Genomic DNA, 14,298 nt, shown 5'->3' on the forward strand with positions numbered 1-14,298 from the left:
TGTTCTTAAGAAGCTAACATATTTCTATCAAATGCCAAATTAATTTCATCTAAGAGACCTATGAAACAGCAGTTACCTCTATTTTGCCTATTCTTTTATGAAGTCACTGATTTCTAACTATTGGTGTGACGTCTACTTGTAAGCTTTTGGTTATACTCCTTAGCCTTTTTCTTCTCTATATATGTTTCTAAGTCTATTTAGAAAACATATTGGCTGGGTGCGGTGGCTCACGCCTGTAATCCCAGCACTTTGGGAGAGCAAGGTGGGAGGATTATGAGGTCAGGAGATCGAGACCATCCTGGCTAATACAGTGAAACCCCATCTCCACTAAAAAATAGAAAAAAATTAGCCAGGCAAGGTGGCGGGTGCCTGTAGTCCCAGCTACTCAGGAGGCTGAGGCAGGAGAATGGTGTGAACCCGGGAGGCAGAGGTTGCAGTGAGCCGAGATTGTGCCACTGCACTCCAGCCTGGGTGACAGAGTGAGACTCCGTCTCAAAAAAAAAAAAAAAAAAAAGAAAACATATTTTACGTTTTTTGCTTATTACTCTTCATTGTCATCTCAAACTGCTCTGAAAACTCCAGTTGAGACCTGAACCTGAAGACAGACAGTTTTTCACACATCTTGAAAACTCCATTTCTTATTTTTCCTGATGTTGTCTGCCTTATAATTATTTTTTTCAGGAAGAAAGGAGAAAGGAAGAGGAGGAGCACCTTCTAATTAATTTAAAATTCCACAGTGAATCCACCTCTGTATATAATTAAAAATAGAATACAACACTACTTCAAAAATATTAAAAGAATGGTCATATCTATTGTTAAAAAAAAAAACAGGAAAACAAGCAGTCTGGTGTCTTGGTTGGAGTGTGAAATAGGACAAACTTTCTGCAAGGCAACACGAGAAACATTTTTAAAAGCCTTAAAATTTTGTATGCCCTTTAGCCTAGGAATTCCACTTCTAAAGAAGAATCTTGGCCAGGTGTGGTGGCTCATGCCTGTAATCCCAGCAGTTTGGGAGGCAGAGGCAGGCAGACCACTTGAGGTCAGGAGTCTGAGACTAGCCTGGCCAACATGTGAAACCCAATCTCTACTAGAAACAGAAAAAATTAGCTGGGCATGGTAATGTGCAACTGAAATCACAGCTACTCAGGAGGCTGAGGCAGGAGAATTGTTTGAACCCGGCTGGCAGAGGTTGCAGTGAGCCAAGATTGCGCTACTGCACTCCAGCCTGGGCGAAAGAGCAAGACTCCATCTCACAAAAAAAAAAAAAAAAAAAAAAAAGAGAATCTTAGAACAATGTTTCATTACAAGATTGTTCATAAAAGCATTGCTTATAACAACAAAAATTATAAATTAAAACAATTAAGATTGAGTAATAAATTAATGTACATACATATGATGACCTGCAGAATTCTTTATAATGTTCATGGAAGAAGAAAATTATAAAATTATATGGATACCATAATTCTATTTTTATTAAAATATTGTATGTATCTGCCATATACATGTGCAAATGTTGGGAATTAACATCAACATATTAATTTTTCTCTCGTATAGGTTCTCTCCAGAAGGTCAAATACAGAAAATTTTTTCCTTTTCCTTTTTTTCCTGATTTAAAAAATTTATGACAATTAACATATGTAATTTGAGCAGCATGAAAGATGTTAATGTTATTTAAATTATTTAAAGGTTGAAAAATCTAACGACAGTGAATAATTAGAACTTTTATAAATTGTACCTTACTTCCATATGTTTGCTGTCAATAGACATAATAAAATCCAAACGTCAAAATTAGATTTTATCAGATCAACCAGAGCGAGGGGATTCAAGATCTGGATGTGCAAATACTATGACAGAAGTACAATTACTTCAATTCTCAAATTACTAAAATGGAATTCCCAACACTGCTATCTTTTCTCAGTCTTAGTGTATCAGCATCACATATCTTACATTTATTATTAGCAATACTTTCTCTAATATATCCAACATACAAACCAGAAAAACCCTTTCCTCTAATCATCGCCCCATTTGGTGATATCTTTTTAAAATCAGTTGGTCTCATATTAAAATGCATTCAAATTTAATTTTCTGAGAACAGTATACTCAAAAAGCTGAGTCACTGTCATTGCATATACCAGCGATACTTGAAGAAAGCAAATACCTACATCATCCTCTTGCCCATCAGTGCCTGCATTGTGGATGTCAGGATAATGTTTCAGAAACTGGGCTACATAGGTCATAATAGACTTCTCATCTGGTTTATCCACATCAACATCTGAAAAAATAAAAGGAAATGTGAATAAATTAATTAGCATTCATTGGATTTTAATAATACAAGCTTTGGTATCTAGCTATCACACTAAAAACACTCAACGCAGAAGGAAAACAGAAGTACTGTTTAGAATTTTGGAGGGGGAGGACGGTAAACCAAATTTAGTCTGGATATTACATGATGAAAATTATATTACTCAGAAAGATGACACATTTAAACAAACAGCATTTAAGAAAGTAGCATATATGTAATTTAAATAAGACACACAGTATCTCGTGAGACAGTATCTCACAAATGGGTTACTCATACAGTATCTCATACTAGTTCTATTCATACTAGTGAATAGAACACAAATAATATGTAAATTTTAGAACTGGCATAAATAGGAAGTACAGAAATGCTTACAAGTGTGACACTGAATGACATATATATATATACTATATATGTATATATATATACTATATATGGCCAAATATAGACAAGCCCCCTCTCTGCCCCCACAAATTTCACTTTAGAAGAAAGGCAGATGCCTTATATTCAATTTCCTGGGCAGCCTCTTCTTTGTGGAGCATTCTCTCCAAATTATAGTGCTTTGAGCAATCAAGCACTCTTCGAGGGAAACTGCCTGAGAAGCTCTCAATCACTGTGATTTTGAAGCTCATAGATATTTATCTAATACAAATGGTAAAAATCAGGCAAATAAATTTATACAGATTTAGTAATTATACATGGAGGTAAGAATGCATAAGTAAAACATGTAAACAAGTCTTTAAAATATCAATTTTAAAGGCAATAAAAATGATTATATCTTACAGAGCAATTTATAGAGCAGAAAGCAAACCAAATTGCCACAATAAAGTATAAAACTAATCTAATCTTTCATGAAAGTTCTTTTTGATTAGAGGTATAATTTCTAGAGACTTGCAGTATAGGGTTTAAACAGTGCTGCAACTCACACCATTTAAAAGGAAGCAAAGATAATGTATTCTGAAATTTGTTAAATGACTCAAAGGAGATGAGTCAAACGGTTGAGTAAAACTTTTTTTTTCAGGAAATATGAAAGTGGAAAGAAAAGCAATATTTAATACATGATTTAACATAGTATATGCCGTTAACTATATATGTAAATCATAAAATAATTATTATAATGGCTTTTGGTCTACTTAATCTGTATCCCTAAAAGCTTATACATCCAAGTTGGCTAAATAACTTTTTGAAGGGGAAGTTCTCATTAAGAAATTAGAGGAATGTCTTATATCTAGGATAGCCTTGTATTTAGGCAACCTCAGTTTCTAATCATCAAAGAAAATATTAAGATCTTCTGGTCTGGTGGATATGAAAGAATTGTGTATATTCTCCTTTCATCCCACTCTAGGAATAATGTCAGCTGTGATACATCCTCTGAAGTCGATGGCTGGAATATGTGTTTTTCCTTTGATTTATTTTTGTGCAGAAAGAAGGCAGAAAGCCCTTTGATATCCTAGTGAAAGTGGGGGTGGGGGCAGAGTGGGACTCAAAACAGAATCCTAAAATGGCAAGGAATCTCCATGGGGCCCTTCATCTCAGAGGAAACCTAACTGAGTCTCTGTAACTTACTCTTGGAAAGACAAGTCTATCCTCTTTGTTTTAGAGCTAGGGAAGTTCAGTCTGAAATTCCATCATTAAAAATAATTTTCGGTGGATCCCATGAAGATAGAGAGTAGACTGGTGGTTACCAGAGGCCAGGAAGGGTAGGGAGGGGAGGGGAAAAATAATTTGCTTTCACTGGATATTTACATTTCTGCATTCACTGGTAGAAATGTCCATAATTGCCAATCCAAATAAGAAATTATCTGTGACATTTGGAAACTTCACTTTGATACTTTTGTTTCAACATAACTAACAGCTTATTAGTTTATAAAAGTTTATCAAAGGCATCTAAATTGTCTTTTGAAGGCTTGAAAGAGTTCACTCCATTTCCAAATCGTCTTAGCACTCACAGCCTTACCAAAAACCGTGCCAAACAATTGAAATGACAAATATTAGTCAAACATTTGTGAAGTTTGCTGATTGAGACCAAAACACTGCATGGTTAACAACATTTCTAAGTATGAATAATCTATATCTTCCAGACCTCTGAGATTATATAGAGTAATTATATTATCCTGTCACCTACCCCTTATACACACACTTCTAAAACTTTCATTCCACCCTTAAGTATATTAAGTCCAGTTCACCCGACTGATATACCAATGCCAAAGTGCTGTTTGGAGCAATGGAATCATATTTTACCCCAACCATGGTGGTAGATATTTATCCAGAAGAAAATTGATGCAGGAAAATACCATTACTTCCCACTTTTCTCCAGCTTTCTGGCCTCCAATAGAATCTTGGAAGTCGTGTGTATTTCGGGGTTTAAGACATATAAACCCTCTGTGTTAAGGCATAAAACAGCCAATGAATATTCAGCCTACCTTCAGGATCTAGCAGTCTTGGGATCCCCAGTTCCGTTTCAGCGATAGTGAAAGCATCCTCCAGATTTTCTCGGTTGGATCTGCCTTTCACTTTCTCCAAGTCCACCAGTTCGGGTCGAATGGCATGAATAACTGAATGAAAGGCAACCCCGCTTCTCCAACTCTTTCCAAAATCTTTTACTTCTATTCCAGTCTGCCTTTGTGTTACAAAAACATAAAATGATGTTACATTCTGAATAGATACAAGCACTTTCTTCAAGGCCTGATGCAAAATCCAGTGCTTTTCACCAACAATATGCAGAGAGTTGTATCAGTTCTTTGTGTTTGAGAAAAATTAAGGGAAACAAAATTTTTAGGGAGCAACAAGATAAGTTGTCGAAATTCCAGTTCTATGTTAGGGATTTCTATGTTGGATTTTTCAGCAATTAAGATAGTTAATTTAAAGCATATTTTTACATTTATTTTATGCTCAAACCCCTACAGTCCTCCGCTCTACCAGCTGAGCTATTGAAGGATGTTCACATTTATTTTATAAAGAAAAATCAATTTAGAGAAAAATGTCTGAAAAAATTTTAAGAAAACAAATTATAAAGATGCCAAAAGTGATAGCAATTAACCAGTGTATATTTTTGGTAGAAAGAGCTAACACGTTTCTAATGGGAAGCAGCACTGTGTTGTACACAGGTTATCACAGACTAAGATAATGTGGCTGAATACTTTCAAATGCAATAGAATAGACAAATGCAAATATTGCAATTATATCCCAAAGTGTTCACAAGGGACCCTGTATTCCACCTAAATGCAAACAATAATTCCAATTACTCCATCAATAAAATTGTTTTTAAGCTCCTTTTTTGTAATTGTCTTGAGGGCAAAGCCCTGGTGGTAAATCTTTTTTCTTTGGTTGTGGATTTGATTAACTCAAAGCCAGTTATTAAGAAACTGATTCAAGTTGGTAGTCATATTTTGCCGTTGGAAAACAGAAGCGAGGCAAGCTCACAATGAATGATTTTTTTTTCTACATGTAACTTAACAATTATAAAGGCAGTTCGGAAAACAGAGTTGTAAAGATGATTTTGAGCATCAGCTGCACCCCTTGAATAGGTGGAGGGCCTGCAAATATGATCACTTAATTATGGAACATTCAATGGATAAAGTCATCTAGTAGCTTCTTTTTAAAAAGTTAGTCTCATTAACCTTATAGTTGTCTCTAAATAAAGCAAAAATATCACTCAATTAATTTTTACTAGAATCTCAAAATTTTCATGAAAAAATACAACCTGAATGGTAGGCTGATTAATATAATAAGTTTGTAAGTGTCCATTATTATTACTATTATTATTATTATTATTATTATTATTATTGAGACAGAATCTCACTCATTCTGTTGCCCAGGCTGGAGTGCAGTGGCACTATCTCGGCTCACTGCAACCTCCACCTCCCAGGCTCAAGGGATTCTTGCGCCTCAGCCTCCCAAGTAGCTGGGATTTGAGGCATGTGCCACAATGCCTGGCTAATATTTGTATTTTTAGTAGAGACAGGGTTTCATCATGTTGTCCCGGCTGGTCTCAAATGATCCACCCGCCTCGGCCTCCCAAAGTGCTGGGATTACAGGTGTGAGCCATCGTGCACAGCCTATCCTTAAATTTTATTGTAGATAACTTATTGTTCACTTTAAAACATGTTTTACCAACGTACACTGTTTGCATAAAATATATTATGCATCATTGAGCCTGATCATTGGCTTCAATAAATATCCTAAAAACAATTTTATGAGACTCCAGAAATTGTAAAGTAATCTTGAATCTTCTCTTAGTTATTTTCAAGCTTGTCTCTGGTAGTATGGATATAATTTTTTTCAGCTGACAGCTGACAATCATGCAGGTTGAACAGTATGTCCTTTTTATCTACTCATTTGTAATCCATCTCCGACTTCATTTTATTTTTCTTTGTCCACATTTCCTCATTTAAAAATGTTTTTTATCTTGTTAAGCCACCTCAAATTAGTTTTTAACAAAATTAAGTGGGGTGTAAATAAATAATTAGCTAATAAATATTCACCATGTAATTAGCTATTTCTAATTTTCTTGAACTTATGTATTGTTTTAGACATTTTCAAAGAGAAATACATAATATGCTTTTCTAAATATTTACTGTAATGAAATAAGTAAAAATGTTTCAGCACATTTTATTTCTTCTATATTTGTTGAAAAAATATATGTAGGTATGCTCACACACACACACACACTGTTTCCTATTGTATCAGTTAAAGTAGTAGGTAACATAGTTCAAACCTCTTATTTGAGAATTTTAGATACGAACCAAAAGAAAGACATACCATTTAAAGAAGTGATGAGCGGTGCCCAATTTATAAGCATTTCTGACCTCTAATATGTATTTACTTCAAGCTACTTTGAATAGCTATGGATATGCATATATTTATTTATTTTGTTACCTTACTAATTTTTGTCAGAAAATATAATTGTTCTTCTTATAAATGTGACAAAAGGTATGTAAACATAAGATATGCTATAACTTAAAGCTTTTATTTCTGATAATATGTATTGATAGTGGATGAAATTAGTGTTAAAAATTAGAGGGCTTAACTATCTTATGTTACTGAAACCATTTTTAAATTTATTTCTCCAATATTTTTAAACTTTATACGAAAACAGTGGATACATCCTGATAAGTAGTCTAGTGTTTACTGGGTGTTTTATCATTTCCCACCCTCTTCAATCTTATGAGTGTGATGAACCTCCAAACTAGAGTCCAACGAAATAGTATGATTTTAGGAATAACATCACTCATACCTCAAAATGGATACAGATTCTAAAGTCTTTTACACATGTTAGATAATAAGTTGCTTGAAAAGTACATACTGGGATAGTGTAAAAAGCAGTTTTTAGAAAAAATTATCAACAGTTCGGTGGCATCATGGAATCATGTGTTCATTACAGAATTTTTATGGCAGAGAAAAGTCATCGCCCCAAATCTCTACAATTTATGCAGCTACAAAAGAAATGGATCTTATTAATTGCTCACAGGTGGAGAACCTCAGGCCCAGGATTCTGGACATTGGCCCAGATAAGGAAAGTAAAACTTCCACTGATGTTATCAATATGTAAGTTGTAGCAATGACTTTGAGCTGTCACCAGACTGTTGCACATCTTTGAAACCCAACATAGCATGCATGAAACTAAATTAAATGCTGGATAACTCCAACAGCATTAAATTTGAGTTTACTTCAAGCTACTGTTTTATTAAAAGAAAAATCAATTTGTTTTTGGTTAATTTAATGCCGTGTGAAGAAATGGACCACAGAATATCACCTTGACATTATTACAAAGTTTAATTGCAATAGCATCGTGACACATCAGCGTGCAGTCACCAGTCTTCTCCCTACCCAGTGAACTTGTTAAGAGAGATTAGTAATGCCACTGTGGATGCAATTAAACAGTGTTCCAGCAATGTGGGAAGGGTTTTTTATTTCATTTCTACTTCAGATTCTAAACAGCCACAAAGCTTTGTTTTCAGAAATATATTTGACTACAACTTGAATCATGAAAACATACCCCAAATTAGAAAGCCAGCAACACACTTTAAAAGTTAAACAAAACAACATAAATTAGTAACACTAATTACATCCTTTCTGTTTCTCTTTTTTTTTTTTATTTTTGCTCTTCAAACACCTTAAAAATAGAACTCCCTATGTTTGGTACCTCAATATTTTATAATAAGTACTTGTTTACAACTATTTTCCAGAAGTAGAGAATCAAATTCAGATTAGATTTAAGCATGCAAAACAAGATAAAAAATGAGTAATTTTACATGTTGTTTAGGAAAATCAAACAAAAGCATACTCTACATGAAAGGACTTACCCCTGACCACATCAGATCACAAAATACTTATATGATCAGCTGAAAACTCCACTGAAATTGCTATGAGAAAATACTTTTTGAGAGCACTCTTTTTCTTTTCTTTCTGTTTTTGTTTTGTTTTGTTTTTGTTTTGTTTTGTTTTTTTGAGATGGAGTCTAGCTCTGTCGCTCAGACTGGAGTGCAATGGCACAATCTTGATCTCAGCTCACTGCAACCTCCACCTCCCAGGTTCAAGCAATTCTGGTGCCTCAGCCTCCCAAGTAGCTGGGATTACAGGCACGCGCCACCATGCCCAGCTAATTTTTGTATTTTTAGTAGAGATGGGGTTTCACCATATTGGCCAGGCTGGTCTCAATCTTCTGACCTCAGGCAATCTGCCCACCTCAGCCTACCGAAGTGCTGGGATTATAGGCATGAGTCACAGTGCCTGGCTGACAGCAGTCATTTTCTATCCACTATTATCATATAAATGTATACACATATAAATTTATCATGCCTAGAGGAAAACTGAAAACTAGATGCAAATTCTCAGCTCACAAAGCTAGAGTTGACAAAAAAATCTACACTCTAGATAAAAAATGAGACCAAAGGAAAAAAATTTAAAACTAAAATTGCTAGAAAGTTTCAGAACATAAAAAAAAAAATGTTTTTGGAATGTGTACCTTAGTTCACACTGTTCTTAAATAGAACATAATAGTCTCATGAAGAGATAACCAAGTTTAAACTTCAAATTTATTTATGTAAAGTTTATTTAATAGGAGCAGAAACTCTAAACAATGACCTAAATAGAATTATCCCTCATGCTACTCAAAGTTTAGGATTAATCAGTTTAATTAATTAGGCCCAATCACATGAATAAAGAAAAAATTAATTTTTCAAGAGCATTCTCCTAGAGTATTAGTGGTGATTTGTGTTTATATCTCAATTCAAGGCAAGAGTGAAACAAGCGCTAAAGCAAAGCCATTCATTCAAATGTCTCTTCACATTTTGCAATCATTAGGAGGTGCAATTAGTAATACATTTATAACTCAATTTAAGGGTTTCGAATTTAGACAAACTCTTGATACTTACTTGCCAGCCGTGTACTGAACCCACTTTAATAAAGCCTTCTTAGCATTTCCTTGGATCTTGGTGGTCACCTTCCGTTTACTTGGTGGGCTGGGAGTCTCAGAGCTAACTATGCTGTCCACGGAGGATGCGCTGCTGGACAAAGACTGGAGCTGGGGCAGGTTGCTGGTCAACTCTTCAATCTGTGAGTTAACAGCCAGCAAAAACATAAGTATTATCTTTGTTATTATTTCCTCAGATGTTTTACTTTTCCAGCTACAAATGAGTCATATTAACACTCTTGACATTCCTGACAAAATGCAAGCTCTTAAAGGGCGTGATTGATATCTTACTCCTCTTTGCACTTCCCATTGCACCCCTAGTGTATCTTACATACAATAATCCATATTTGTAGAATACATGAATGAATTAATCAACTAAAACCTAATGGTTAGAACAATTATTCTGGATAGAATGGCAAGTTCATGGCCGGGCGCGGTGGCTCACGCTTGTAATCCCAGCACTTTGGGAGGCCAAGGCGGGCGGATCACGAGGTCAGGATATCGAGACCATGGTGAAACCCCGTCTCTACAAAAACACAAAAAATTAGCCGGGCGTGGTGGCGGGCGCCTGTAGTCCCAGCCACTAGGAGAGGCTGAGGCAGGAGAATGGCCTGAACCCAGGGGGCGGAGCTTGCAGTGAGCCGAGATTGCGCCACTGCACTCCAGCCTGGGCAACAGAGCGAGACTCCGTCTCAAAAAAAAAAAAAAAAAAAAAAAAAAAGAATGGCAAGTTCATTCCTCCCCTTCATGTCTAAAAGGAGTTTAGAAGTGCTCCCTTCCAAAGAAAAAAGAAAATTTTCCTGAGCGCCTTCTGCAAAAATATTTCATCTCCATCTTGAGGTGCTCGCTTTTCAGATTGGGCACCTCTGCTGGAGTTCTTCAGGGTGTGAGTTTCCATGTGCAACAGCTTTGCAAGGGAGGAGAGGAAATTCTGCTCAAAGAAACAACGTATGTGGGAAAGGTACATTTCTGCTAAGTTAAGGATCAACCCCAAAGATACGGCAAATGAGAGCATTATTAAAATGGCCACCATGATCTCCCTCTGAGACACTGCGTCAACCAAAAGAGGAACTATAGCACAATACCTGGAAATATAGAATAATGGTCCACATCAATCCAAGAACTATTGAGGGTCGGCCATCAGCTATATCGGTGGAGTTAATGTTGACTAATTTAATCTGTTTAAGAAAGAGAAACTGTACTAGTAATGTACTAGAATATTATAACTCATTTAATTATGTAACGATTAGGCCTTTAGTAGACATCAATAAGTTTTGATCATGCCTATGTAATAGTACATGGGAATAAGTAGAGTGAGGCACCGAAACAAACAAGCACAAGGTTTCAGTGAAAATTTCAGGGGGATTTGTTAGGTGTACAAAGTAAAAACTATAAAATGGATTTCAGAAACTTCTTTTGTTTAAAGTTGAAAAAATATAACATGCAGGGAATTACCAACAAAAATGTCAAACAGAAAAAAAATGTTATTATTTATATTTAGAGGTTGACTGGAGCTTAAAAGAAACTGCAATGAGAAGTTTAAGAAGATGCACTTACTTTGAAGTTTGTTACCAAATAGCAGGTAACTTACGTTTCCTTCTACCTATAAAAATCAGGAGTTAAGAATTCTAAAATTTGTACTAACCGGTGATCCTCTGTGCATGGACTGACATGAAAAACAAAGGGAGAAGATAATAGATACACATAAACATCTTTCGAAATCAGCGTTATTTGTTCAAAGGGTATAAAGAGGTAGGGAGTCAGTTTAGAACCTGACTGTGGTAATACATTTTAAAGAAAAACAAAGGAAAGGCAAGAAATAGCAAAACAGAGCCTATTAGCACTCAGTTCCCTACTTTTGGGTGATGACATATAAAGCATTAAGGAGAGATGTCAATCTATGTACAATTGTCCCCAATTATTCATGATAATGTTTTCCATCTACTACAAACTTGTTTGCTAAGTCCCAACAAAATGGACTTATACGGTTAAGTCTATCTCATTCAATTTCTATAGCCTACCATCAAAAATATCCTTTTAATAATTCCTAAACAAATGAGAACAAATAATAATAAAGTACCCCTCAGACCTCTAGCTCAAAAATTCTCAGCCAAGATTTCATGAAGTGTGTTATTAATAAAAAGCTCAGATGTTTGTACATTTTTTACTTAAAAAATTCATATCAGATGCAAAATCATTTCACAAATACTTTACTCTTGAAAGTTTAAATTTACTGGTTTTACATCACAGAGGTGGAGTAAAAGCTACCACAAAAATCATTGTAAATGATTTGAGATACGCCTATGGGATTTTTGTCTCACTGGTGAAGTTCATTCATCAGGTTCAATGACAGAAAATAAAAATTGAGAACTGGTATAGATTACAAACTTGTATATCTACTTCCTTTGAATCAATCAGTATAAGACGTTTAAGATATCTTTATGGAAAATAAAGAACATCAATTTTTTTTAACTTTTTGTGAAAGAATCTACTATGATCTCTAGGATCATTTTGAGAGCTTCATTTTACAACTTCTCCAGAATTTTCTCCACATCCATTTTAGCATACATACACAAAAAATTTATAATATATGCTAATAGCCATAAGATTAATGCATTTCACAGGGGAAAACTGCTTCCTTTTCCTTGTGCATCATTTTTTAAAAAGTGCTACTGAATATAATTTGAATATCCTACCTCAACCCAGTTCCAATGGTACTTGAAACTGTACATTGTTAACATATTCAATTTATTACAGAAGCTAAAGGATCTTTTGCCTAACTCGTGAAGAAAAATGTTTTTCATGATTATCTGCCCCAAAATGTGTTTCACAATGAGTTTAGGGAGTACAGGTTGGTTTGTCTGTTTATTTAACCTCCCATCTCTTGCAAAATCCTATTGAACTTACAATACATTCTTAGTAGCCTAGGAAGGTAGGATGGGCAATAGAGACACATCCAAAGAGATTGAAGAATTTCCAGAAGCCAGAAAGAAGATGGGACCATACTGACAGATAAAACCAGAGCAGAAGGTTGTTGAGCCAGACGTTCTCAAAGGGTGATTCCCAGAGACGCAGCAAGCACTTCGCCTGGAAACTTGTAGAGATGTAGAATCTGAGACTTCACCTTGGACCCATTAAACCAGAAACTAAGGAAGTGAGGCTCTGGAAAGTGTCTTAAAACCTTCAGGTGATTCTGATGCACATTAGTGCTTGAGAATGCTGGACTAGACCATTGTACCTGGCCCATGTAATCTGGAGAAGTCTGAGTTACAAGACAGAGGCTTGAATGGAGTGAATTATTATTTATGTCCCTCCAAAATTCATATTTTGAAATGTACCTCCCAATGTGACTGCATTTGGAGAATGTGTCTTTAAAGAGATAATTGAAGTTAAATGAGTTCATAAGCGTGGGGCCCTAATCTAATAAGATTTTTTTTTTTAGACTAGTTTCACTCTGTTGCCTAGGAGAGGGTGCAGTGGCACGATATTGGCTCACTGCAACCTCCACCTCCCAGGTTCAAGCGATTCTCCTGCCTCAACTGGGATTACAGGCATACGCCACGATGCCTGGCTAATTTTTGCATTTTTAGTAGAGATGAGGTTTCGCCATGTTGGCCAGGCTGGTCTCAAACCCCTGACATCAAGCGATCTGGCCACCTTGGCCTCCCGAAGTGCTGGTATTACAGGAGTGAGCCACCATGCCGGGCCCAGTGAGATTAGTGTTCTTAAAAAAGATGAAGAAAAACTATCATCAGAGTGAACAGGCAACCTACAGAATGGTAGAAAATTTTTGCAATCTATCCATCTGACAGAGGGCTAATATCCAGAATCTACAAGGAACTTAAACAAATTTACAAGAAAAAAACAGCCCCATCAAAAAGTGGGCAAAGGATATGAACAGACTCCTCTCAAAAGAAGACATTTATGCATACAAAAAACATATGAAAAAAAGCTCATCATCACTGGTTATTAGAGAAATCCAAATAAAAACCACAATGAGATACAATCTCATACCAGTTAGAATGGCAATTATTAAAAAGTTAGGAAACAAATGATGCTGGAGAGGATGTGAAGAAGTAGGAACTTGTTTACACTGTTGGTGGGGGTGTAAATTAGTTCAACCATTGTGGAAGACAGTGTGGTGATTCCTCAAGTATCTAGAACCAGAAATACCATTTGACCCAGCAATCCCATTACTGGGTATATACCCAAAGGATTATAAATCATTCTACTATAAGGGCACATGCACACGCAAGTTTATTGCAGCACTATTCACAATAGCAAAGACTTGGAACCAATCCAAATGTACAACAGTGATAGACCAGATAAAGAAAATGTGGCACAAATACACCATGGAATACTATGCAGCCATAAAAAAGGGTGAGTTCATGTTCTTTGCAGGGACATGGATGAAGCTGGAAGCCATCATTCTCAGCAAACTAACACGAGAACAGAAAATCAGACTCTGCATGTTCTCACTCATAAGTGGGAGTTGAACAATGAGAACGCATGGACACAGGGAGGGGAACATCACACGCCAGTGCCTGTCAGGGGGTAGGGGACTAGGGGAGGGATAGCATTAGGA

At 35.8% G+C, this 14,298-nt stretch overlaps 1 protein-coding gene across 3 annotated transcripts in view; it reads right to left on the reverse strand.

Moving 5' to 3' along the window:
- Window positions 1–14,298, reverse strand: part of SYNE1 (spectrin repeat containing nuclear envelope protein 1) — a 526,037-nt gene that overhangs the window by 389,658 nt on the left and 122,081 nt on the right. For 2 of the 3 annotated variants that reach the window (XM_030809854.1, XM_030809853.1), the window contains exons 6-10: window positions 11,359–11,379; window positions 10,799–10,891; window positions 9,676–9,854; window positions 4,723–4,919; window positions 2,163–2,272 (exon numbers count right to left, since the gene is read on the reverse strand). In XM_030809854.1, the coding sequence (XP_030665714.1) occupies window positions 2,163–2,272; window positions 4,723–4,919; window positions 9,676–9,854; window positions 10,799–10,891; window positions 11,359–11,379 (600 nt within the window). The remainder of the gene's footprint in view (window positions 1–2,162; window positions 2,273–4,722; window positions 4,920–9,675; window positions 9,855–10,798; window positions 10,892–11,358; window positions 11,380–14,298) is intronic. The other variant, XM_030809855.1, reaches the window with a different exon arrangement.

This window comes from Nomascus leucogenys, chromosome 3, assembly GCF_006542625.1.
Source record: "Nomascus leucogenys isolate Asia chromosome 3, Asia_NLE_v1, whole genome shotgun sequence".
NCBI lineage: Eukaryota > Metazoa > Chordata > Mammalia > Primates > Hylobatidae > Nomascus > Nomascus leucogenys.